Genomic DNA, 27,209 nt, shown 5'->3' with positions numbered 1-27,209 from the left:
AGCAAACCATTTACAGACAATTCAGTAATGCAGGGTGAACGCAAGACTGTTTACGATGCGCTGCTAATGGACAGGATGTCTTGGTCAAATTATCAAGAGAGAGAGAAATATCAAGTTTGGCTCCATTGTTGGGGCCTGTGTCTCACATCAATCCTTATTGATTGGCTGATGCTGAAAATATAAACAGCAATGATTGTTTTAAACTTTAAGTCTTTCAACTCTGCTGAAAAGACTAGCGTAGACCTGAAAAGCTAGTCAAGCTTATCTGGGACTGTTCACATTTTACGTCGAAAACTTCTTGCGCTTCCATCACCAATTTTAAAGCACTTCTGATCTTGCACTCCCATGCAACCAAGCAACCATCAGCTGCACTCTCTGAGGAACCACCACTGACAAACCCTTGCTGCAGCTCTGATACAAGTTTTATTTAGAGTAAATTACAAAGCAGCAGTGTTTGGGTGCTATGTGTTTGACTGAGGTAATTAGTCTATTGTTATTCCTGAAATGTGTATAATACATACAATGTTTGAAGCTGATTGGTTGATTCTTGTCAAATAGTGCATAGTGCACTAGCGGAATTCTGAAAATTTGACATGTCTTCAACGTGATGTGCTGTAGCTACACCTAGAAAATGCAAATGCATCGCATGTGCTAGTTGTGACCACGCTGCTCCCTATAACCTTTTCCATTAGAATTAACAAACTTGAGTGCACAAAAGACTTGACCCTGTTCAGGTCTCAATCTTGATACAGACTTGCCCATTTTCTCCTCTCATTCTAAACTTGGACTCAAACCTGTTCAGGTCTCAATCTTGATACAGACTTGACCCTCTTCTAGTCTCAGTCTGGACTTGGACTCAACCCTCTTTAGGCCTTAATCTTGATACAGACTTGCCCCTTTTCTGGTCTCATTCTAAACTTGGACTCAAACCTGTTCAGGTCTCAATCTTGATACAGACTTGCCCATTTTCTGGTCTCTTTCTAAACTTGCACTCAAACCTGTTCAGGTCTCAATCTTGATACAGACTTGACCCTCTTCTGGCCTCATTCTAAACTTGGACTCAAACCTGTTTAGGTGTCAATCTTGATACAGACTTGACCCTCTTCTGGTCTCACTCTAGATTTGGACTCAACCCTGTTCATGTCTCAATCTTGATACTGACTTGACCTTCTTCTGGTCTCAGTCTAGACTCGGACTCAACCTTCTTCAGGTCTCAATCTTTATACAGACTTGACCCTCTTCTGGTCTCAGTCTAGACTTGGACTCAACCTTCTTTAGGTCTCAATCTTGATACAGATTGACCATCTTCTGGTCTCAGACTAGACTTGGACTCAACCCTCTTAAGGTCTCATTCTTTTTACAGACTTGACCATCTTCTGGTCTGTTATGACTCAGACTCAACCTTCTTCAAGTCTCAATCTTGACCCTTTACTGGTCTCAGTCTAGACTTAGACTCAACCCTCTCCAGGTCTTAATCTTGATACAGACTTGACCCTCTTCTGGTCTCAGTCTAGACTTGGACTCAACCCTCTTCAAGTCTTAATCTACCCTCTCCTGTCTTATTCTGACTATGACTTAGCACTTTTTGTCCCCAAGTGGACAAATCTGCTCCAAATGGGTGGGACTTCATGTGCTTCGATTGTTCTGTCCATACTTCCTGGGGCTTTTGAGTGGTTATTGTTTCTTGTCTTGTACATGACATGGAAACCAACCTATTGTATTTTATTAATATCTACAGCTCAACCATAAAACTACCACATACAGTAATGGAAAAACAGTCATAATTGTTATCCATGATGCTACTGTATATTGATGTGAACATGCTCAGTAGCTGCATCTGTAACAATTCTAAACTTCTACCCACGGCAAAAGTTCTTTCACTTGGAGGTTTACAGGTTGCAGCAAAATTAACTCGCTTTTTTTGGTCTCAGTCTTGACTTCACTCCCTGGTCTTGGTTTTGAATCACACTTGACCCTTTACACTTGACCTCACTATGACTCAAGCTTGATCATCTTCTTTACTCAATTTGATCTTCTTCAGGTTTCAGTCGTGACTCGAGGTGCTTTCACACTGGCTTATTAGTTCAACATGACAGCTATCATGTAAAGACTTGTTTGCACTTGTTCAGAAAGTAATGTAAGTTTCAGCCAATGATGGCATCGAGTAGGGGATGAGGGTTTGGTGATTCACACTGGAAACAATTAAAAATGTTTGAAATGATTGAAATGTACAATTTACAATGAAAACAAATAAAAATGTTGTATAACAGTATCCGTTGACTTCAATTGTATTTTTTTTTGCTATTCTTGTATAGGACGTAATGGTTATTGGTTGCTGGCATTCTTTAAAATGTCTTAATTTGTGTTTAACAAGAAAAAAAGGAATTCATAAAAGTTTGGAACAACTTGAGGGTGAGTAAATAGTCAGTTAATTTTTTTATTTTTTGGACGAGGGATCCCTTCAAATACACCTTATGTACCCTTTGCTCTTGTTGCAGTTGTGCCGAAAAGCTTTTTGGATTTGTCATTACAAACTTGAACACGTCATATATTTCGGTGAACTCCCAGGACTACAGATTACATTTACAATCTAACACAGCCCTATTGATTTTTTAAAACAGTAACAACATAAGAAACATATCAAAACAAATACATTCTACAGCATTATTAGAACGTACAGTCTCAAGTCATAACCGGTACTGTATCATGTACTTGAGCTCAGCTGGAATGCTATAATTACCATCCAAGTCCTGAATTAACCATGTTATAAATAATGATTCTCTTTCACACAATAGTCCACTCTAAAATCATTGTCATTGTCAACAGCTGAAAACAAAAGCAATTTCCATGTGAACGGAACCCGCTCTCAGCCTTGAAGATGGTAATAAGAGGTTTGGTGAAAAAGAAATGAGATCTTTCCACAGTAACGGATACAGTAATTAATACTCAGGAGTGACTCCGCTTGCTGGAAACACAAACGCCGTAACAAATGCACTGGAAGGTGTTCCTTAATTATGGACCATTGCGACCACACACAAAAAAAATTGCAAAAATCCACTGTTGCCAAATGTAACATGACTCCAAAAAACTGTAATTCTTAATGCCATTTCTACATTAGAAAAAACTTTAGGATGATTTATTTTTGACATTTTGGTTCACTTTATTTTAAGTGGTCTTAACTACCATGTACTTTAATCAAAAAAATAAATACAATGTTTCTACTGTGTTCATAATGTATTGCAGAACACTTCTGGTGCTGTTGATCTGGGATACTGGTAGAGTTAAGCCTGATTTATACTTCTGCGTCACACGCCAGCGTATGGTCTGGCGCAGTCTGTGCAGTCGCATAGCCCTCGCCTTGGCTGACGCAGACGCTGATGCTGACGGCATAGCGCAAGCTCTGTGATTGGTCGGCTTGGTAGCTGTGGCGAGTGTGGGCGGTGCTGAGAGCTGTGAACCCAATGGAGTGAGTGTTTACAAGTGTCAAATCCCAAGAAGGAGCTCGGATTTGAAGGAGAAGGAGAATAACACTGCCAAAATGCTAGTTGGCAGTAGGTTTTCATGTTCATCTGTGTCGAGTTTCTTCATGGGTGTTTAGTTTTTTTCTGAGCGCTACCTTAATGTACAAGTAGCTTTTCCTCAGTTACTATTTTGTCTGGTAGCTCGACACATAAGTCGGCTGACTTGAGACGCAAAGCAAAGTTGATAGCAATGACAGGGCTCAAGTACGTTGAAGAACAGTTCCAAAAAGCAGGTAAGACAAAAGCCAAAAAATAAATAAATAAACAAGTAAATAACAGGGTAAGAATGTGGTATGATCTGAAAACGTGGTAAAAAGCAGGCTGCTGCGAGGGCTTTTCTTTTTCTGGATTGCTTTTCAAAACACTGGTTGAGTCAATCGGTGCTTTTTTAAAATGCTATTGGTTGGGTTTAGGGAAGAGGGGGGGTGGGGGGATCGGTTGATCAGTCAGTTAGTCAGGCCCCGTTTACACTAATACGTTTTAGTTTAAAAACAGCGTTTTAGAATAAAAACGATCCGCATCTACTCTAGTGTTTCATCAAGCGTTTCTGAACAACTCTCCGTCTACATTACACCGCTGAAAACGCACATTATGTGACCACACACACACACTCTGGCATGTAGTGCAGGGTGCTTTGAGCACATCTACCATTATGAGAGCTGTGCACGTCAGACTGTTAATCAAGGATCTACCGCTGGATCTAATCTTACTATATTTGTTAAATGTAATATTTTATTCATTTTGTTGTCTATATCTAAACACATGTTCCATGAATTTGGTCTTTTTAATCTATTACTTGTTCTCAGGTAAAGTGTTTTGGCTGAGCACAAAGATAAGTTAGGTTAATATATTTATTAATGTTTTGATTAATGATTGCTTGCCTTTATTTTCTATATTATATAAACTTATTGTGCGTTATACTTTTATAATGGCCATAATTGATTATTAAAACTGATATTCTGCAAAAGAGTGGGTATGTTTTGTATTTTCAATGAAAATTAAAGGAGACAGTTATGTTATAGGCTCCGTTTTGTTATAAATATGCATGAAGATGATGGTCATATAAATATGCAGCTAAACGTCGCCTCAACATGTTTAGTGTCTGTTAAGTTGCTAATATCAAAATGAAAATAGACAGTTCCTTATATCATGTTTTATTTTATTGTTAGGAAAGTGAAACAACGTAGCCAGGGTATGTGAATGAGGTTATAAAGTACATGTTCCCTTTGAAGATTTACCCAACGTGTCCTCAGGAGTTTGTTTTCCATATCAAACTTGCGAAGTCTAAACTTACAAGAAGAGGATGCAAGACTGAAGTGTAATTAGGCTACTTAATATTGAGGAAAAACCTCCAATCAGATGTTTTCAGATGTCTCTGTTTTCCCCCCATCCACAGTGACATGGAGCAGCAGCGTTTTAGAATGAAAACTGACTCTTCTGCAAAAAAGCTCCATTTCGGCGCTCGAAAACTCCTGCATAGTGTGGACGGATGGCATAACCGTAGCAAAACTTTTGCATTTTAAAACTAAAATGGATTAGCGTAAACGGGGCCTCAGTCAGTCAGTTGACAGCAGCAGAGGATTTCCGCTAGAACAGTAGGCGCGAATGGCACACGCAAGAGAAATCTGAGATCTGAAAAAGCATACACAGTGGCCTCTGGTGGATTTGCGAAAACAAAAACTGCAAAAAAAACAAACCTCCTGGGATGTATTTGGCGCTCTTTAGAAATGTATAAAGCGGTATGTAATCAGAATGAGCCTGGGTTGTTTAAAGTGGAACCAGCATTTTCTTCTTATTTTTTTAAGAATGCGGGATACAAGATAATTTCTATAATTTGCAATATGAATTCAACTTCACGAGATGATTTGAACAGCTCTAATTGGAGATATTATCCACAATGCAGTTTGAGTTTTTCACAAATTTCTTTTTAAAACTGAGGCGTGAGTGAGAGGTTAGTATTTTTACTTCCTGCTATGTGAGAGCCAATAACAGCCAGGCGAGTTTAATGAGCACCATCTGCATATCTCTGAAAGTAATTAGCACTCTCTTTCCACATGATGTCACACCATTAGCATGCATAATGCATGATCCTGGATGTGGTATTTTTAGTGAAAGTGTTTTAACCTGCCAGCACTTTCCTTGAGGTGCTTCTATTGGTAGTTCACAAATAAAGCCCACAAACTTGTTGTATGTGGTGTGTCATGTAATACAGTATGTGTACTGATTTTTTTTTATTACAGTACTATGAGAAGCCACCACAGAAAAACTCAACTAAACAGTACATCAGTTATCATTACATCACTGATTCATTCATCACTTGCTAAAGTATCTGAGTTCAGTCATCTGCTATTTATGGCACATGTGACGTACTTGAAATGGGATAGCACTACGCAAATTTGATTAGAAAAGGTTTGATTATAAAGACACGTTTTGGGGAAAAACATGAACCTTTGATTAGTGCATGCACTCAAAAAAATTATATTTTTTTTGCTCGTTCAAACTACTTATTTAAAATAAGCTGAAACAACACAATTCTTGAGACTTCATTGGGACAACTTAATTTTTTATGTTCAATCCACATAAATTTGTTAAAAGTGTTAACTCAATCAATTTTTGTTGGGAGAACACGAATGAATTGTGTGGAACCCTGCATTTTTTTTACAGAGCGTGATTATAAAGATGTACAGAATAAATTGTTAAACTAATTGAAAGCGAGAACTGTTGCCATGTCAACTACATGAAATAAAGTACACTTTGTTAGATATTTCATGTCAGTGGAAAAAACTTGAATGTATTTATATTATCAAACACGTTTATATTAATTTATGCTTAAATTTTTACTTTGTTTAAAATATTATATACAGTATGCCAGTCAACATTTTGGAATCAGTAAGCTTGTTTAATGTTTTAAAAGAAGCCAGTTCACAGAAAAAAATGATGTCTGCAATATTGCTGCAAACAATTTATTTATGCTCAATTTAAACAAACACAATCAATTTAGTAATGTTCAACTTAATTAGTTAGTTTAAATTCATCCCAAATAAATAGTTTACAACCCACTTAATAAAATGTGTAGTAAATCCAAGGAATCATCTTTAAATAATTTTTTCAGTGTTCTGCTCACTATGGATGTATAAATTTAGACAAAAAATGCAGTAACGTCTGTTAAATTATTAACTAATAAATAACAGGTTTTTAATTTAATGTCATTTCAATTTCAAAGCTGAATTTTCATCATCATGAATCCATTCTTCATTGTCTCATGATCCTTCAGAAATCATTGTTATTTGATGTTAAACTGTTCTATTACGATCACTTACTGTTTTGTTGGTAAAAAACACTAATAATTATTCTTACAATTATCAGTGCTGATTTTTGTTTGTTTGTTTGTTTGTTTGTTTTGCATAGTATAGTAAAAACTGTGATACATTTTACTTTTAAAAAGAAAGTTCAAGATACATTATGACATTATTTATGTATTTATTTTCACTCTTGAAAAATGTATTGTTTTCCCAGTGTTGGGTTGCGGCTCAAAGGTCATCCGATGCGTAAAACATATGCTGGAAAAGTTGGCGGTTCATTTCGCTGTGACGACCCCAGAATAATAAAGGGACTAAGCCGAAAAGAAAATGAATGAATGAATGAATGAACAATTTATTGTGATAAATAAAAGTAAATACATTTTAAATGGTACTTTTAAATGGTATTGTATTAGTTTCCCAAACTGACAACAACAACAACAACAACAACAAATGTTTCTTCTTGAGCAGGTTATGATACTAGAATATTTGAAAATGTATAACACTATATACTACAATTCAGCTTTAAATCACAAGAAAAGATGCAATTTTAAACTACATTCAATAAAATAATTATTTGTTTAACATTATTTAATATTGCAATATTTCACAATTTCACATTTTTTAGTTTTCACTGTACATACTGTAAATGTATATACATTTTTTTAAATAAATGCTGTCATTGTGAGCAGAATAAGCTTAATATAATACATAAATTAATATAATATAATGCATCTTACTGGTTCTAAACTTAGACTGGTAGTGTATCTACAGTATATAGTATCTACAGTATATAGTGCATGCGATTACGTATAACCACACGATTACGTATCACTGGTCTTAAAAACACAGACAAATGATAAACTTTCACTATATTATTTTTTAACCTTGCAGTGACTCCTTTGCAGTGACTATGTTTACATGAACATCAGTAATCGAATTATTTGCCTTAATCCGAATAAGACAATAATATGATTAAGGTGTTTACATGACTTGCTTTTTGAACATTCCTTTCATGATCCCTTTTTACATGTTACAGCACAAAATTCGATTAACGTCATTGCGTCACCGCGCTATCCATGTTTCCTCCGGAGTTTCATGTAATTTCAGGTGTTTCATTTTTAATTTTGTCAACTTTAACTGCAGTTTGGCACCTTCACTTTCATTCAGGAATATTTCATGCACACCCCTATGACAAACCGGATATTGGATGGGAGTATAAACAGCTGGAATTTGATACCTCACGCCGCATGGGGGAAAAAACTCTGCATTTTGTCACTGACTCGGTAGGTGCAGAGAATAGTGTCAAACAGCCGTGTGCGTATGGAATATCCTGTCACGAAATATTGGAGAAAATCCTACATGATGGTAATAATTTGATTGCGGTGTTTACATGTCTGTACTGCACTTCAATAATGTGACTAAAATCAGCATACTCCACGTCTTAATTCGATTTCTGTTTAGTTCAATTATGACCTTAATTGTAGCAAATTAATCAAACATTGCTGTTTACATGGTAGACTCCTAATCAGAGTATTGTCTTAATCGTATTAAAATCAGATTGTTGGTGTTCATGTAAACATACTCAGTAACATGTTCTGAACCATTCCTGCTCGTCTACTGAAATCTCAACTCAAAATTTCACATTGTGATGGGACCATTGTGTATGTGCATATTGCAGTATTGATTCTGATACAGTCCTAATATTTTATATATACATATATAGATTTTATATATATAATATTAGGACTGTATCAGAATCAATACTGCAATATATATATATATATATATATATATATATATATATATATATATATATATATATATATATATATATATATATATATATATATATATATATATATATATATATATATATATAACTGCCATCAAATGAAGACATGTTTTGCCCACATAAGGCATAGTTATGGCTAACTGCTGAGGTAAACCAGGCAAAACCTGTTACTTTAAAGTCCATTCCCTCCAATCACCTGGCTCCATTCCCTATTTTTTACGATCCAAATAATTCCACATGGACAAAATCAAAACCTATTCAACAAGCCTATACTTACTGTTGAATATGTCAGATTACTGTAGTACAATAGGCTGTGATTAGTGATTGAAACTGACTTTAGGTTGTCCTGCATCAGAAAATAAATCTACAGAACTGAAAGTCTGAATACACGTCTGAGTTATGTGTTGTCCATGGAAGAACTGAGATATGAGTTGGCAAATAGACAAAATATATTTTTCAAAACCTGGGATCCATTAAGGTTTTTTATTGGTAATGCAGACTTGTAACTCCTGATGGGCTGGATCGGTTTGGCAAGCGCTGAGTTGTGGAGCCTACACACTTCTCTATAATTTATTTATTTCATTTAATAAATTTTTTTATGCTTTCTCAAAGAAATTGTATTATGTTGTGTCCGACATTCTGTGTATTGTGAAATGGCATTTGCACTCCTTCTGTTCTAGATAATGTTTTTGTTTATTTTATTATGATAAAAGCAATTAAAACCTACCACAGTTGAAGTCAAAATTATTAACCGTCATGTGATTTTTTTTTCTTCAAATATTTCAAATTATGTAATAATGTAATAAGAGCAAGACATTTTTCACAGTATTTCCTAAAATATTTTTTCTTTTGGAGAAAGTCTTATTTGTTTTAGTTCAGCTAGAATAAAAGCAGTTTTTTTTTTATTTAATTAAAACCATTTTAAGGTCAATATAATTAGCCCCCTTAAGCAATATTTATTTTGGATTGTCTACAGAACAAACTACTGTTATATAACTCCTTGTCTAATTACCCTAACCTGTCGAAACCTTTAACTGTCAGTTTAAGCTGAATATTAGTATCTTAAAAATATATGGTAAAATATTATTTACCGTCTTCATGGCAAAGATACAAGAAATTAGTTATTAGAAATTAGTTATTAAAACTATTATGTTTAGAAATGTGTTGAAAAAAATCTTCTTTCCATTAAACAGAAATTGGAGAAATATACACTACATGACAAAAGTCTTGTCGCCTATGCAAGTTTTAGGAACACCAAACAATAACTTGACTTCTAGTTGATCCTTTGTTATCACAAGTGGCTTATATGAAAGACAAAGGCCTCTAGATTACACTTATTTGATCAAAATAAAATGTGATCATGCCTTGATTTTTAATTATTTAATTAGGACAGTAAGATCTGACTTTGCTTAGACAAAAGTCTTGTCTCTGAACAGAAATAATGTACAGTATAGAATATAAAGTCATGGTGCAGTAGAAACAGAATTAATATTGTGTATGACTCCCATGAGCTTGGAGGACTGCATCCATACATCTCTGCAATGACTCAAATAACTTATTAATAAAGTCATCTGGAATGGCAAAGAAAGCGTTCTTGCAGGACTCCCAGAGTTCATCAAGATTTTTTGGATTCATCTTCAATGCCTCCTCCATCTTACCGCAGACATGCTCAATAATGTTCTGGTGACTGGGCTGGCCAATCCTGAAGCACCTTGACCTTCTTTGCTTTCAGGAACTTTGATGTGGAGGCTGAAGTATGAGGAGCGTTTTCCTGCTGAAGAATTTGCCCTCTCCTGTGGTTTGTAATGTAATGGGCAGCACAAATGTCTTGATACCTCAGGCTGTTGATGTTGCCATCCACTCTGTAGATCTCCTGCACACCCCCATACTGAATGTAACCCCAAACCATAATTTTTCCTTCACCAATTTTGACTGATTTCTGTGAGAATCTTGGGTCCATGCAATAGGTCTTCAGAAGTATTTGTGATGATTAGGATGCAGTTCAACAGATAATTCATCTGAATCCTGTGCCACTTCTCCAAATGATCAACTAGAAGTCAAGTTATTATTTGTTGCTCTTACAACTGGGATCAACGACAAGACTTTTGTCAGGTAGTGTATACAGGAGAGCTAATACTTTAGGAGGGCTAATAATTCTGCTTTCAACTGTATATATCTTTCATGGAGGTTGTAGTAAAGCTATTGAACAACCATTCTTGTCTTAGGACAATTTTGATCCACTTCAAATGTTGACTACTGTAGTTCATCCTACATCAGACAGTTTTGTATTTTATACATTTGATCTTTTTTACTTAATATGTTTTAATATAGGAAGCCAAACCCATCATATCCAACATAATCTAAACAAAACAAAACAAAACAGAAACATGTATCGATTTATTAATGCAGCACATTTCCATCCACATCCCGTCCCCACCTCAATTAGCTGTGCTTCTGCACTAAGTAGCTCTGACCAGTGTAACCGACTCTAATGCCATGCCTGACCACCCTCGGCCAGCTTTGATGAGAATATGACACCTTTGGGGAAGGACAGCGAGCTGAGCGGTGCAGCTTCATAATTAAAGGATTATCCAACATACGAATTTAAGAGAGAGAGACACAGACAAACACCTACCTTCACAAGAGAGGCCATGAGAAGTGACCCCTGAGAGGCTGTCCCGACAGACATTACAGAAGGTGGGGCGAGCGTGGGAGCAGGCATACCAGTTGTGCATCCCTGAGAAATGTTCCACATTAAACTGTGCCGTCTAGCAAAGGAGAAGTTAAAACAAATTGGCAGACTTTTTTAGAGTCCCTAAAACAAAGGCTACACTTTCAGCTCACATGCAACACGTGTATAATAGCGTGATGCCTACTAGACGCATGCCTCCTGCGTGCAACACCACACCACAACTCTCCCTGACAACAGTTTTCCTCCTGTAACATCTGCGCTCCCAGAATGGCCATCTACAGATGCACACTGATGCAACGGGACTGAGTTAAGAGGTTCATCAGGGGGTTTGACATGTCTTGAATGATAAACAGATTGAATAGGGAGGATTGTGCCCCTAGTTTCGGATGCCAGGGGAGCGCTGGAGTTCTGGGTGTGGTATTGCAGAACACGGGGGCTGAGAGTCTTACATAACCATCTTCATCTCGTATCAAAGTGAGCATACAGTCCGCACTTTGAGTTAGTGGCGTGCAACATTTCATTTCAGATGTTAAACTGCAGCGCATGCACACGTGCACAATTATCTGTGAAATAGAAAGAAGCGAATATACACAGAAAACAATTTTTTGCATTACGCATCTCGTTAACAGAGAAGAAAGGGAAATCTGTATGGAAGCAGGATTTGAACCTCACAGGACCTGATTGACAACACTTACGGCGGGATTCTAAGGCATGCTTCTGATATCCAGCTTCTAATTTCAAGAAAGTGTGTTTGAGAAACATGCAGAACGCTCAAAGTGCGCCCCTTACCTCGTAATGCTCTCTGGACTGAACCGATTTCAGCGAGCTGATCCAGTCCTCCATTTCTTTCCTGTTCTCGGCGCACAGGATAAGCCTTCGAAACGGTGTAATTACCTACAGGGAGACAGAGATCCAGGGAGATGAGAGTGGAGCGTCTCGCCCTCCTGCCTGCCTGACTGCGACTGACAGCGAGATCCCCCCTCCTGCTCTTTAAGACAAGGCTCGGGACAAGCCTCGCCTCCTCCTCTTATCCCCTTTAACGGCCACCTCCACCCCTCAGGTCTTTTCCTCTCGTCTCGTTTCGGATGCTTGAGCGAGATTCAGGCTGACAGACGAGAGCCTGAGAAAATGCTAAAAGCCTGTTTCATAACAGGGGCAGCCCTCCATGCGAGTCAACCTCTGCGCTTTTAATACTGCTATAATTTATTGATAACACCACCCTTAACATCTCCACACGCCGGCGGTGCTGCCACAGAGGAGCTGTTTTTCGCTGCAGCACGCGCAGTGAGGCAGGCTGTACAGTTAGCAGGGATTTAGAGATTATACCACCTGCACCAAAACAACAGAGCATATTCCAACAATATCATTTGGTCACGCTGATCACTCTGGTGATTTTGGTTTATCTTTCAAACAAAGGAGTATTGTAATGAAATCTGACGTTTTATGGTCCCTCTTTATGTTCATTCCTCCAAACTGTCACACTTGAAATAGTTCATAAAGATATCATAAATGTAATCTAAATTAACCATGTTGTTTCTGATGAGTGTTCTTAAGAAGGAAGTCCACCCAAAAGGTACAATTCTGTAAATAATGTATTACCCTAATGTTGATCAAAGCCTGTAAGGCCTTTGTTGATGTTTCAACCGGTGAACCAGAAGTTGCTTAGACTTTTATTTCAGTACGTTAATGTCCAACTGAAACAAAATATTGAGCAGGGGTTGAGCTTTCTTTTTTGCGCATCAATCCATTGTAGCAAATAATTGAAAGAGGGGTGTGGTTAAGAATATTGTGGCTAAAGCCATCAGTGACATCAGCAGAGAAAGAGCGCCACTCCAAATGCAGAAGCAAATGGTCAGATTTTGATTGAAGATTATCACAACCTTTTCTTACAGGATTGATTTGCATTGATTAAATTTTCAACTAAAGAATATCAATGTGCGCTAACAAAATACACATTGTAAGTTAAACTTAAAAATAATTTTAAAAATGTGATAAATTCTGAAAAATTTAATTAATGAAATTAAATAAATTAATGTCTCTAAAATTATGTCAGTGGTAGAATAACCTTTAGCTAGATCAAGGGTGCTTAACCCTGTTCTTGAAGAGTTACCTTCTATGGCGTTATTTTACTGACAAATGTCATGAGCACAGTATTACAAGTCAAGAGCGCATTCATGTAATACGAGTGAGCGAATCTCTTTGCTCGTTTGCGAATCTCTTTGGTTTCTCAAATATACCAAGCTTGAAAAATAAAAAATAAAATAACAAATTAAATAATTATTAACTTTAATAAAGTAATACGTTTAATTCATACTTCTTATTCTATTGTTCTCGGTAGCAGAAGTCGTCATAGTTGGAAAAAGCGCAGTGAATGGGAGGGTTATTTGAAGCAAAAATTATATACTACATTCGTAAATACATATAAACGTTCATATGTTTTTTTAAAAATCTAAATCTTAAAAAATTTCAATGATTTAAGAAACTGATGACCGTTAAACACGTCATGACAGGCTTGTGAAAAGAGTCCATTAACTAAAAAACTGTACGTTTGTTATGCATTTTGGCATTAAACACATTGCTGATATCAGAGAATGATTCCCAGTACTGGGTTGCAGTTGAAAGGGCATCCTCTGTCTTAAACAGATGCTGGATCAGTAGGCGGTTCATTCCACTGTGGCGACACCTGATGAATAAAAGGACTAAGCTGGAGGAAATTGAATGAATGAATGATATTATCAAAGAGTAAACTACAAAAATGTGAATTTGGATAACTGACATGTCTTCAGCATGCATATTATGTGTTCAGTCGATCGGCATCCACAAGTGCTTTCAACTACAAACAACAATGTTGGACTGAATTTGCAGAGGCACATAGTGTTTCTTTCAAAATTATATTGCCTGACCTGCATAATACAGCATGTTCAGTCCTTTTTGTGGATCAGTATGCAGCACTTGAAAATAGTCTCCAGCTAGGTAACTAGGTAACAGTCTTGTGTAATATCATAGCACCTGTTGCAGCCATGGTACAGCAGCAAAGTTAATTGGTTATTATGCCAAAATAAAACTTTCTAGCCGTTTCAACCAAGAAAATAGCAACTTTTTATTTTCTTTTGGTCTTAATACTTTCCCATTACTGGACTGCAGGTGGAAGGGCATCCGTTGTGTTAAACATGTGCTGGATATGTTGGCGGGTCATTCTGCTGTGGCAACCCCTAATGAATAAAGGGACTAAGTCGAAGGAAAATGAATGAATGAATGAATGAGTGAGTGAATGATCTTAATACATGATCTATTTACAGAGGAATCAAGCGTTAAATAGAAGAAGAAAAAAAACATAAAAACATTTTTTTTTTTTGAGTGAGATGATAATGGTCTAATCCGATTCAGTTATTTATGCTAAGATAAGCTAAAAATGTCCTGCCAGACTATGAGGTTGGCCGAATTAATTAAAAAATTATCAAACTCCACTGTTTAACTTTAGGGGAGTTATAAAATAAGCCTATTTCAAAAAAGCAGAGTGAATTTCATTGCTGATTTGAGATCTTGCTTGTGCTATTCTTAAAGCTGTTGCATTACAACACTGTTTTAATGTCTGCTTGCTTCTAATCTCGGCATTGACAGTGAGCTGGCATCACAGATCCACCTTTAGCACAAGTGTCAGTGTTCTCACTAATTATAAAGAGCTGAAAAACAAGCTTGTATTCCTGGCTGCGATAATGAGCTCGCATGGAGGCAATAGATAAAACCCATCTGTTCTTTTTATAAACGTCTCAACCATAAGTTTCAGCTCATTTTTGGAAAATCAACCATACCCATCTGGCATGGTGGGGGAACGAATTGTCTCTAATTAGGCTCTGCCTAGCTGGTAAATGCAGTTTTCAGAGGTGTGGTTATCAAACAAACAGCACTATCTGTGATACACAACGCCATACAATGTCCCTATGAGAAAACGCACTCGCTGTGGCTGCGCATGACTGGATTAGAGGGGAATGCACTGAAGATATCCATTAACAGCAGCGGAGGTGCTGAGAGAAAATTACAAACGCAAGTTATGTGGATGTCAACATTGCAGCTCATTATTTTTTGCCATTTGGATGGCGATTTAAGCTCCTACCAAAGCTTGTTATTTCTTCTTGTTATTTTTCTAGCTCTGTTTCATCTTTGAGTTTGATCACCCCATAACATCCACAAAGTCAATAATGACCTCTGTCTTCATCTCAACATGACTTCCTTTACCATTTTACAAAGTTAGAATAACTTTTTTATTTTTATTTCGGCAAACAAATTTATTTTCATGGTTATTTCTCATTTTATTTTATGTTATCATTATTGTGTTATTATTTTTGGCAATGTAGAAAATCATTTACTCATTCTCAAGTGGTTCTAAACCTAAAAGTATTTCTTCTGAAATAAGATATTCTGAAGAATGTTGGGGGAAAAAAAACAGCCATTCATAGTAGCAAAATATACCATGGAAGTCAATGGCTCTTTTTTTGCCCCATCATTATTCTGTGTTTAAAAATAAATTTCAACATGTTTCAAAAAATATTCTTTTGTGTTTAACAGGAAAAATAACAAAAAAAAATAAAATTAAGTTTATGTAATACATGATGTAGCTACAGAATAATAAAGCTTTAAAAAGGAAAAATTATCAAAACTTATTTATTTTTGCATTTTTGAGCGTTATGCTAATGGTCTAATCTGATTGAATGATTTAGGCTAAGCTAAGATAAAAATCCTCCCACCACACCCTGAGAAATAACTCATTAAATTTATGTAATACATGATGTAGTAACAGAACAGTCAAGCTTTAAATAAGAAAATTATCAAAACTCTATTATCAAAAAAAAAAAATTTTGGAAAGAGATTCGAATGGTCTAATCCGATTCAATCAATTAAGATAAGCTAAGCTAAAAATGCTCCCAACCAGACACGAAGATCTGAACTGCTTAACAAGTATTATAGAAGGCAATCGTTACAGTTTTCAAACATGTTTCAAAATATCCTCCTTTGTGTTTAACAGGAAGAATAACTCATTAAGTTTATTTAATTCAGGATGTTGCTACAGAATAGTCAAGCTTTAAATTAAAAAATTATCAAAACTCTTGAATTTTTGGATAGAGACGCTATTGGTCTAATCCGATTCAATGATTTATGCTAAGCTACGCTAAAAATGCCCGGGATCTGAACTGTTTAACATACTCTATGGAAGTCAATGGTTACAGGTTTTCAACGTGTTTCAAAATAACTTCCTTTGTGTTTAATAGGAGAAATAACTCATAAAGGTAATTTAATAAATGATGTAGTTACAGATCAGTAAGCTTTAAAAAGGAAAATTATCAAAACTTTATTTATTTATTAATAAATTTTTTTTTTTTGAGCATTATGCTAATGGTCTAATCCGATTCAATTATTTATGCTAAGCTAAGCTAAAAATGCTCCCACCAGACCCAGAAATTTAAACTGTTTAACATCTATGGAAATCTATGGAAGTCAATGGTTACAGTTTTTCAACACGTTTCAAAATATATAATCCTTTCCATTTAACAGGTGAAATGACTCTTAACGGTTTGAAAAAGGTGCATAAATGATGACAGAATTTTAATTTTTGGGTGAACTATCCTTTTAAAGGTGACTATTTTGTCCAACTATATAAAGTCATTTGAATTTGAGCATCCCTGGCCACCGTCCAACCATTTGAGGAGCTTCTTCTACAGGAACACACTGGAATCTGAGTAAATTCCCGCATGTACCAGTGTGATGTGCAGCTGCTATGTAAGGCTTGTCCTTTACTAGCTTGTAAATGATAAGTGGTCTGCGAGGCGTAATTAGCAGTCCAGTGCAGATCTGTGAAGGGCAGTCGAGTCCGAGAGCTGCGGCGTAGCGATGCGCGGCTTCATGTTTATTTATATGTTCACCATAGATACTGCAGATCTAAACCACAAGCACGAGAGGCTGCGTATCTCCTGCAAAAACAAATAAAGAAGTCACACTGTCCAGGCGGCACTGTCAACTGCAGAAAGAGCTGCTGGAATTTTCCAAGGTGTTTATTTCATTACTTAAAGAGCTATTGGCTTTCATTTTTAATGCCAAAAACAAAACATACCTATCAATTCCTATGCCCGGCTGTGAAGCAGTAATCACATTAGCATTCATCATTCTCTCTTACACAGTCAAACACGGGCAACTCCCAGCGCTTCTCTGCCAGCCACTTACTCTAAAAGCCTCTTCAAGCTCTCGCGCTGAGGACAAACAACTTCTCGGAGTGATTTCTCTTGTGCTCCATCTCTGTTCATGATTACATTTAAATGGGATTTTGGACAAACTGGGGAAAGATTGCAATGTGAGGGTGCTAGTACTGATGCTGTGTCTTTGAAAAATGGGCTTTGGGCTTGGCTTAACAACAAAGGACTGGTCATAATGGTCAACTAGAACATTAGGTGTCCTACAGATGGATTCTGATTAGAGAAGTCAACTACTTTAATTATTCTTCAGAACTATATTGATTGATTCATTTTCCTTCGGCTTAGTCACTTTATTCATCAGGGGTCGTCACAGCGGAATGAACCGCCAACTTATCCAGCACATGTTTTACACAGCGGATGCCCTTCCAGCTGCAACCCATCACTGGGAAAACAGAATTATATATTTATAGAAATGTTAGCATAAAGAAATTACAATTATGTGCTATACAAAATGATCTTTAAAAAAATGGACTGTTTCAACAAAATTTGGGTAAATCCATCTTAATCTAAATGAAATGTATTACCTGTACTGTAAAAACCCCCATTAATTAACAGGTTCAGTAATTGGTGGTTCACATGATGTTTTCTGGTTATTTGTAGTTGTTTGTCTCAGCTCTGTCAACTTTTGATGTTGAATATTCAACACTGCAGATTAACAAAGTGACTTTATTGGTATTTTAGTAGTTTGATACAAGGTATTGTTTAATAAATAATATAGTGAGAATTAGGTGTGTAAATTAAGTGTGTAATTTACAACACAAACATAGACAATATATCACTTCAAACTATTACAAGGTTTCAGCAGATTTCACAAAGTCAAATTTAAGACTTTTTAAGATCTTTTTAAGACCATTATAAATGAAATTTCAGACTCATGGACGTTTTTATATTATATTATATTATATGTTAATTTGTTATTTCTTAACCAAATGTTTTAAATAAATTGTCAAAACAAGCAAATCCCAGTTGTATACATACACATTTTTCAACAAAACATATCTTAAAATTAATTTTTTTAAACTAAAATAAACAAAAGTATGCACAACAGTCTGTTCAGGTCAGTGTCCTCATCATATATGGACTATAAATACACAGAGAACTTTAAAACAAATATTATTGTAAGGATGATACTTAAACCGTGTTGTAAATAAAGTTATAAATAGAGTTTTGTTAAAAGTTCTGTAGAGATAGATTGCTGGTGTGTTGGGTAGCTTTACATGGACATAAGAAAATGAAGACCTGTTTACAATTATTTAAGTCCTACAAGACAAAATTTCAATGAATATAAGATTTTTTAAGGCTTAAAATTTGGTTTTTGAAATGTAAAACATTTTAAGGCTTTTTCAGACCCGCGGACACTTTGTATTAAAAATAGTCATTTGTTGAATAACAAAAATAATTTTAAAAACTGACATACTAGAATTAAAAATATTTAAAAACAAATAATAAAAACACATGGCAAAATGACAGTTTGCTAAATTATGAAATAAAAAAAAACATCATAAAACGAGATTTAAAAATATTTCAAACAAAACAAAATCTATTTACATCTACCTACATGCCCTGATATTTTGAATGTGCAAAAACAGTGAAAATAGAAACAGTAGATATACATTAGTGCCTCAATATTGTGGATATTTGGATATTTTTAAAGTACTAAACATGTTCTAAAATGCATATTTGCAATAACATTTATCCCAGTACTTAAATAGTACATTCACTCATTTTCCTTCGGCTTTCAGGGTCACCACAGTGGAATGAACCGCCAACTATCCCAGCATATGTTTTACGCAGAAGATGCCCTTCCAGCCGCAACCCAGTACTTGGAAACACCCATACACTCTCACATTTACACTCATACACTACAGCCAATTTAGTTTCTCAGATTCACCTATACTGCATGTCTTTGGGCTGTAGAGAAAACCGGAGCACCCGGAGGAAACCCACTAGAACATTCAAACTCCAAACAGAAATGCCAACTGGCCCAGCCAAGACTTGAACCAGTGACCTTCTTGCGGTGAGGTGACAGTGCTAACCACTGAGCCATAGTGCCGGCCTTAAATAGTACAATAGTAATTTGTTTCACTTTGCATGATAGTGTTATGCAAAATAAAAAAGACACACGTATACCCTGTCTAGATGTTTTTGATCACATCCAATTGAATGCATCTCATATAAATACCAGTGATAGTTCAATTTGTTAAACCTGATTAAATATTTTATTTACAGGTCACTACTATGTTTGTGTATATTTCTTCTTCTCTTCTATTCTTTTTCATAACCATCAATAGAGATGCATGCCGAACATCCAAAAAAAAAACATTTGGTAGAAAAAGCATATAAGAAACCGGTCCAACAAATTGCACCTAAAAAAGCATCAGTGGGGAGATAAAGAGTCACTGAAATCCCGAGAAAATTAGACAATCTCCATTGACTGAGCGACCTGATTGTTGTCTGGGGAAAGTGAAGCCGTTCCAGTTCAATAGTCAGGAAAGGGCAGCCGAGACAGGGAGAGTTCTGAGAGAGAGCATCCGTCTGAGACAAATGTGCTTTATTTAACGCAGGACTGAGTCTGACCTAATCAATGACATTGATAGAACATTCCAGAGCCGATAGAATAAACCTTCATTGAAGCTCTGGGAGAAAACGCCACTGATTAGATGGAAACTCTTCAGAACACTCCTCAGATATACTCGCTAATTAATGTTGGTGTTATTGCTATAAAACACAGTTGATTACAATTTTAAAAAATCACTATATATAGAAATAGAGATTAATTGAACTGAAAATATATATATACATAAATCTGCAAAACACAATAGCTATGTTTACATTCAAAACTGCAAATTATCTTTATGCGCAAAACTGGAATATGTGGAAGATGTGCGAATAAAGCAGCGTTTCCTTACAATGAGTCAAAGAGAACAAAATCGTCACTTCCTGATTAACTGGCGCCAACAGTAAAAATCAACAGTAAAAATGGAATTTGCTGTGGTAGGAGATGCTGCGTGAATCTTTTCTTCATTTAATAAATGACTTGCACCTTAGAAGTCAATCCTGACATGCAGTGTCAGTTATAAAAAATTATCTGTGAGATGAAGCCTCACATACACACTAGGGACATAAGAGACTTATTTTACATCTTGTAAAAAGGGGCATAATAGATCTCCTTTAAATTGTAATAATAGCCACACTATTATATATTTATCTAGTTGTATGACCCTTATTACATATTAAAAACTTGTGCTCCTACCAGGTTACCTATTAACTATGCACCCTATAGAGAATAAATCATCTGTGTCAGTTAGCTGTGTTTTCATCCCAAAAGAAAGAGATACTGCATTTAATTAAAACACTCAGTCTACGTACCCCTTGAAGTCTACATTATTTCACATTAGCAAGAGCCTGCGGATTCCCTCTGGACAAAATTGATTATAATTTCATTAGATCCAGCTCCGTCTATTTATGGGCTTTAATCTCAGGCGTGTCAGCCCCATTTTTCTTACAGAAGATCATTAGAGGAGCATCAACAAAGTGATTTCATGCTAAAATTTTCAATAACAAACTGGTTTTATTATGACGGATTTCATTTTCGTTGTTCCTGTATTGATCGCGCGTGCCATACCTGACGTTTGAAGATAATTCGTTTTTAAAAGACTGACATTGGTCAGGACAATGAACATCTGAGTCAAAATGAGACAAAACAGCAACAAGACCAAACAAACCTCCATCTTGTATGTTGTAAACAATATTTAGTATTAGTTTTGTGCTAGTTACTAAAAAATAGTAACTAGTTACAGTTACTAGTTACTTCATTCAAAAAGTAACTCAGTTACTTTATCGATTACTCACACCAAAAAGTAATGCATTACTGTTAAAAGTAATTTTTATGCTACTTTGCCAAAGAATATTTTTATTGCTCCCATTGATGCCCTATAATGTCACTACAGTGCTGCATGGAGATTACACTGTTGATCATCTTCACAGTTTTAATTATTTTCATTATCACAACTAAAACACAACACAAGGTGATAATCCAGCTGAATAACATATTCAGAAACAAAAAAAGCAAAAACTAAAGTTGTTTCAGCATCATAAAAGTTGTTAAACCCTTAAACATGTTCCTTCACAGCTTGAGTATGAAAACTAGCAACAATATACAACACAAAACCTTTTTGAAATAAATAAAATAAAAGTAATCTGAATTATCATTCAGAATCAGAAAACTGCTATTATAGACTGCTGTAACTGTATGCATTCTAAACAAAAACGACCTCGGGCGCCTTCGGTCTCTCTCGCGCATACACTTGACCTCTCTCGCGTGCACGCGGTCTCTCGTGCTCACTCAGTCTCTCTTGCCTGCACACTTGGTGTACCTCGCACACATTCTGTCTCTCTGCTTTCGCTTGGCTTTTGACCAGTCTGGCGCCTCATACACGGCGTGTCTTTTATATGGTGGTTGGTTGGCATCCACCAATCCCACAATGTGTTGCCAATGTAAACAGGAATATGTGGGCTAGACTGCAGCCAAAAATAATTTATTTAAGTAATGGACAAACGCATATTGTAACGATAACGGAGTTAATATATTTAAAAAGTAATTCGTTACAGTATTAGTTACTGTCAAAAGTAATTATTATAGAGATTACACAGAATACTTATTAAGACTATACAAAAGAGAATACACACAGAAAATAAGGCTTGTTTGTGGTAGTTGAGGTACTATTTAGCAAAGGAACGAATATAAGTGCTATATAGCAATAGTATCAATTCTGTAGTTGTTTACTGGGGTGGTTAGAGTGCTGCATCTTTAAACATATACAGTTGAAGTCAGAATTATTAGCCCCCTGTTTATTTTTTTTCCCCAAATTTCTGTTTAAAGGAGAGAAGATTTTTTTCAACACATTTCTGAACATAATAGTTTTAATAACTCATTTCTAATATTTGATTTATTTAATTTTTGCCATGATGACAGTAAATAATATTTGACTAGATGTTTTTCAAGACAATTCTATACAGCTTAAAGTGACATTTAAAGGCTTAACTAGAATAATTAGGTTAACTAGGCAGGTTAGGGTAATTAGGAAAGTTATTGTATAACGATGCTTTGTTTTTTAGACTATCGGGAAAAAATATAACTTCAAGGAGCTAATCATTTTGACCTTTAAATGGTTTTAAAAAAATTAAAAACTGCTTTTATTCTAGCTGAAATAAAACAAATAAAACTCTCCAGAAGAAAAAAATATTATCAGACATACTGTGAAAAATTCCTTGCTCTGTTAAACATAATTTGGGAAATATTTAAAAAAGAAAAAAAAAATTAAAAGGGTGGATAATAATTCGCATTTCAACAGTAGGTGATATATAGCACTGGAAATGGTTTCTCTATGATTATGAGCCTAATAACTCCTTCTAGTGCTATTTAAACGCACACAGTGATAAACAGAACCACTTTAAGTGTTCTTTAAGTACCTGTATACCTGTAATGGTTCTCCAGCAGTTCTTAGGGGGTGGTTAAGGTTATATATATATATATATATATATATATATATATATATATATATATATATATATATATATATATATATATATATATATATATATATATATATATATATATATGGTGGTATCAATTTAAATTGACATATACTGTAAAGGCATACCTAGGTTAATTAGGCAAATTAGAGTAATTAGGCAAATCATTGTATAATGATGTTTTTTTTTCTGTAGACAATAAAAAAAAATATATATATAGCTTAAGGGTGCTAATAATTTTGACCTTAAAATGGTTTTCAAAAAACTAAAAACTGCTTTAATTCTAGCTGAAATGAACAAATAAGACTTTTTCCAGAAGAAAAAATATTATAGGAAATACCATGAAAAAATGTCTTGCTTCTTTCAAACATCATCTGGATATTTTGAAAAAAATAACAGGAGGGCTAATCAGTTCGACTTCAACTGTAAGTTGCTATGTATTACTAAAACTGTTTCTTTGGCTTGCAATCATATGGGAACCACTTTAAGAGCTAATTAGCAGCATTTTTTTATATACAGCATAGCACCTTAACCACTCCAAAGAACTGTTGGACAACCATTACAGGCTCTTTATAGGTTTTACTGTATATAGCACTGAAATTGATTCTCCTATGATTATAAGCCAAATAATCGCTAAAGAACCTTTACTAGAGTATGTATAAAAAGGACATAAAATATCAAAATAAATTAAATAAATAAATAAATTAAAAATAAAACAATAATAAAAATACATTTATATTACAAAATATTTCTATTTCAAATAAACATTGTCTTGTTGAGCATTCTATTCATCAACAAAGAAAAATAAAGGTCCACAAAATATAATGCAAACATAAAATGTCCACAAAATCAATCAATCAATCACTCCTTCAGTTAAAATCAGCTGCTGAGGGCAAATTATGACTAAATGTCAGAGAAAAAAAAAAACGGTGACCAGTATTTAATATACAGCCTTTCCATTAGGGCTGGGAAATATGCCAATCTCTATATTTATTTTCATATTGAAGGACACATTTCAACGTAAGTTGTTAGAGCTTCCAAATTGAAATGAATATCTCAACGATGACTGAGCCACAAAAATCAGAGGGTCCATATTTTCGGCGGCCAAAAAAAATTAGGTCCATCTCTAATATCAACACACTTTTAGATTCCCAATGTTGCACATGTCTGCTGTTTGATTAGCTCATAGATCAATATAGAGTAAAAAAGTCCAGAGCTTATCATTGTTATTGACATAAATTTTATCGTGATTCGATTTAATATAATTTATCTGCCCATGCTCTACTTTCCATTAGGACTGTGCAATTAATCGAATTGAATCGAATAGGACTGTTTCAATTTAAATTTTGGCTAACAATTATGAAAAAACATTAATTGAGATAAAACGATTATTGCATCATATACCGCCCCTTTCCAGTTATACACATTTGTCGCTCTGCAAAGCACATTTTGACATGAAAATGACTAAAAGCATGTACTCTAATGTAACTTTTGCAGCACGGGATGCGCATCATTCATTGATGTACATTCCAATCATTCATGTTTTTAAAAGCGTGAAAGAGATCGAATGCTGTTGTGTGTGTGTATGCGCTCAGAGATGAGCAGGGCACACACATCTAAAGTCATCTTAATGTGAGCACTTTAATGGTCAAATACATGCAAAATTGTGTCAAAACGCGGTGTTTTGTGATTATTCATATTAACCCTCATTTATGTAATAAACAAACGAGTTGGGAATCAAAAGACAAGTGAAAGTGAAACCATAAATCAGAACAGTACTGCTCTTAAAGTGACAGCGCGCAATATTCCTGCTGCCGACTGTTTTTATCATTAACCAAACAACAAAAAGAGAAAATCACTCACTGCTCTTAACTGAAGGACTTTTGTAGCTGTAATTAACTTTTTTTCTCACAGTAAAAATGCTTAAAACACAGTTTGTTTCATAATTTTATTCTATTGTATTTACTTCCCTTTCATAATTTACAGGGAGGAAAATAACTATATATACAGTTGAAGATTATTAGCGACCCATTTCCCCCTAATTTCTGTTTAATGGAAAGAAGATTTTTTCAGCACATTTCTAAACATAATAGATTTAATAACTCATTTCTAATAACTGATTTCTTTTATCTTTGCTATGATGACAGCATACATAATATTTTACTGGATATTTTTCAATATACAAGCATTCAGATTACAGTGATATTTAAAGGCTTAATTAGGGTAATTAGGCAGATCATTGTATAACAGTAGTTTGTTCTGCAGACAATCAAAAAAATGTTGCTTAAGGAGACTAATAATATTGACCTTAAAATGGTTTTGAAAATATTTAAACCTGCTTTTATTCTAGCCAAAATAAAACAAATAAGACTTTCTCCAGAAGAAAACAATATACTGTGAAAAATTCCTGAATCTGTTAAACATCTTTTAGGAAATATCTATTTAAAAATAATTCACAGGAGGGTGAATAATTTTGATTTGAACTGTATATCGTTTTGAATAATCATGATTACAATTATGACCAAAATATTCATGATTATGATTTTCCCCCATAATCAAGCAGCCCTACTATCCATGATATATTTCATGCATATTTCAATCTGAAATCGTGATCATTCAGAAAATGTTTATATAGAAAATGACATTCACTCACAATTCTCTACCAGATCTCCATAGCAGAAACCTGAAACTGCAGCAATGAAACTTAGCAGCGCAAACACGAAATGACAAATCCATTTTTGTGCATCCTTTTAAAAGCTCGAGTTGACGCTAACAGAAGATAATAGAATCTTGCTCTCAAGATCAAACGATAGAAAAAAAAAAAAAAATGCTCCCACTGCTGCTGGATGGTTTGCCTGGCTCACGTGTATCTCAAGGTGCATCGCCTTTTCTTTCCTCCTACAAGCTCCTACCAACGTCAGTGTTACAAACAACAAAAAAAACAGGTCCCAATCTAAAGTCAACTTTCCATTGGGCACACGAACAGATGTCAAGCGGCAGCATCAAACAAGCACCGATTGGAAGACAGCCTTCATGCATCTGCCATATGTGTGTAGTTCACTCACCAGCAATCCGCTCTCGACTGCACTGAAATCTGCTGGAATCGTGAGCTGATGCCTATGTGTGTGAGTGTGTGTTACGGCTGGTTTCTCCAGCTCTCTTACCCTCCCCAACTGCTGCAGACCCTCAAGGAACAGCCCACCGGAGACACATGCAATGTCACATGCGCCGCCACACTGAGCGCTTCCACATGGCCAAACACATTTCCACGTACAGATGCGACTCCTGCATTCCGTCTTAAAGACGTAGCTTGTATTTGTTGCCGTTCTCCATTACAACTCGCCCTCTCTCTGGACCGCTGATCAAGTGGAGCAGAAGCGAGTCATTAGCGTTCAGCTCTTTCCATCATTCCCTCATGCAGTATCTCTCGCTCCTCCTCTGTTGGGTTCGGACTACTGTTCTTCAGCGGGAGGTGTTTGTGAGTGACATCACTCTGAGGATTTCCTTTTGTTCTGCAGACAGATCACTTCTCTCTCTCTCTATTGCTCTCTCGCTCTCAGATACACACTGTGCTGAGCTATTTTTAGCAACAGAAAAAAAACAGCACGACTACAAAGCAGTAGGTTGCTGCATTGAGAAAAATACCGCAAAAAATATGGAGCCAAAGTGGCTACATGTTACGTAAGGAAAAATCATAATTTCAGCTATGAGCCTTTAGGTTGCATACTCATGTTCAGGTCTTTTGTTTTTTAATTGACTGAAAGACCTCGCAATAATGTCATAAGCTCAGATACTGTACAAAAGTCAATTGGATTTTTAAACAACTGCAATGAAAAGTGATTTCAATATAAACATCTTTTTTTTCCCCAAGACTAAATTATGAATTTTATAAGTGAAAATTAAATTTTTTTTAGTAATTCATAAGGAGATTAATTCATGTTTCATTTGGGACAATTCTATTTGTATTTTATTTTACCAGATAGAATAAAAAACTAAACTAAAATAAAATAAAATAAAATACATAAAAAAATAAATAAAATAAAAAATAAAATAAAAATAAAATAGTCACTTTATTTTAAACTATAATTCTCACTATATAAATAAACTATTCACATGGACTTT

At 35.2% G+C, this 27,209-nt stretch overlaps 1 protein-coding gene across 7 annotated transcripts in view; it reads right to left on the bottom strand.

The window, feature by feature from the left end:
• dgkh (diacylglycerol kinase, eta) overlaps positions 1 to 27,209 on the bottom strand; it is a 176,409-nt gene that overhangs the window by 91,237 nt on the left and 57,963 nt on the right. For 5 of the 7 annotated variants that reach the window (XM_056464992.1, XM_056464995.1, XM_056464991.1 and 2 more), the window contains 2 exons: positions 12,097 to 12,201; positions 11,251 to 11,383 (listed from right to left, as the gene is read on the bottom strand). In XM_056464992.1, the coding sequence (XP_056320967.1) occupies positions 11,251 to 11,383; positions 12,097 to 12,201 (238 nt within the window). Of the gene's footprint in view, positions 1 to 11,250; positions 11,384 to 12,096; positions 12,202 to 26,152; positions 26,228 to 26,251; positions 26,574 to 27,209 lie in introns of those variants that run through there. The other 2 variants (XM_056464997.1, XM_056464996.1) reach the window with 2 other exon arrangements.

The sequence above is a fragment of the Danio aesculapii genome, chromosome 9 (assembly GCF_903798145.1).
Source record: "Danio aesculapii chromosome 9, fDanAes4.1, whole genome shotgun sequence".
In the NCBI taxonomy this organism is placed as follows: domain Eukaryota; kingdom Metazoa; phylum Chordata; class Actinopteri; order Cypriniformes; family Danionidae; genus Danio; species Danio aesculapii.
This window is presented reverse-complemented; position numbering and strand designations above follow the sequence as displayed.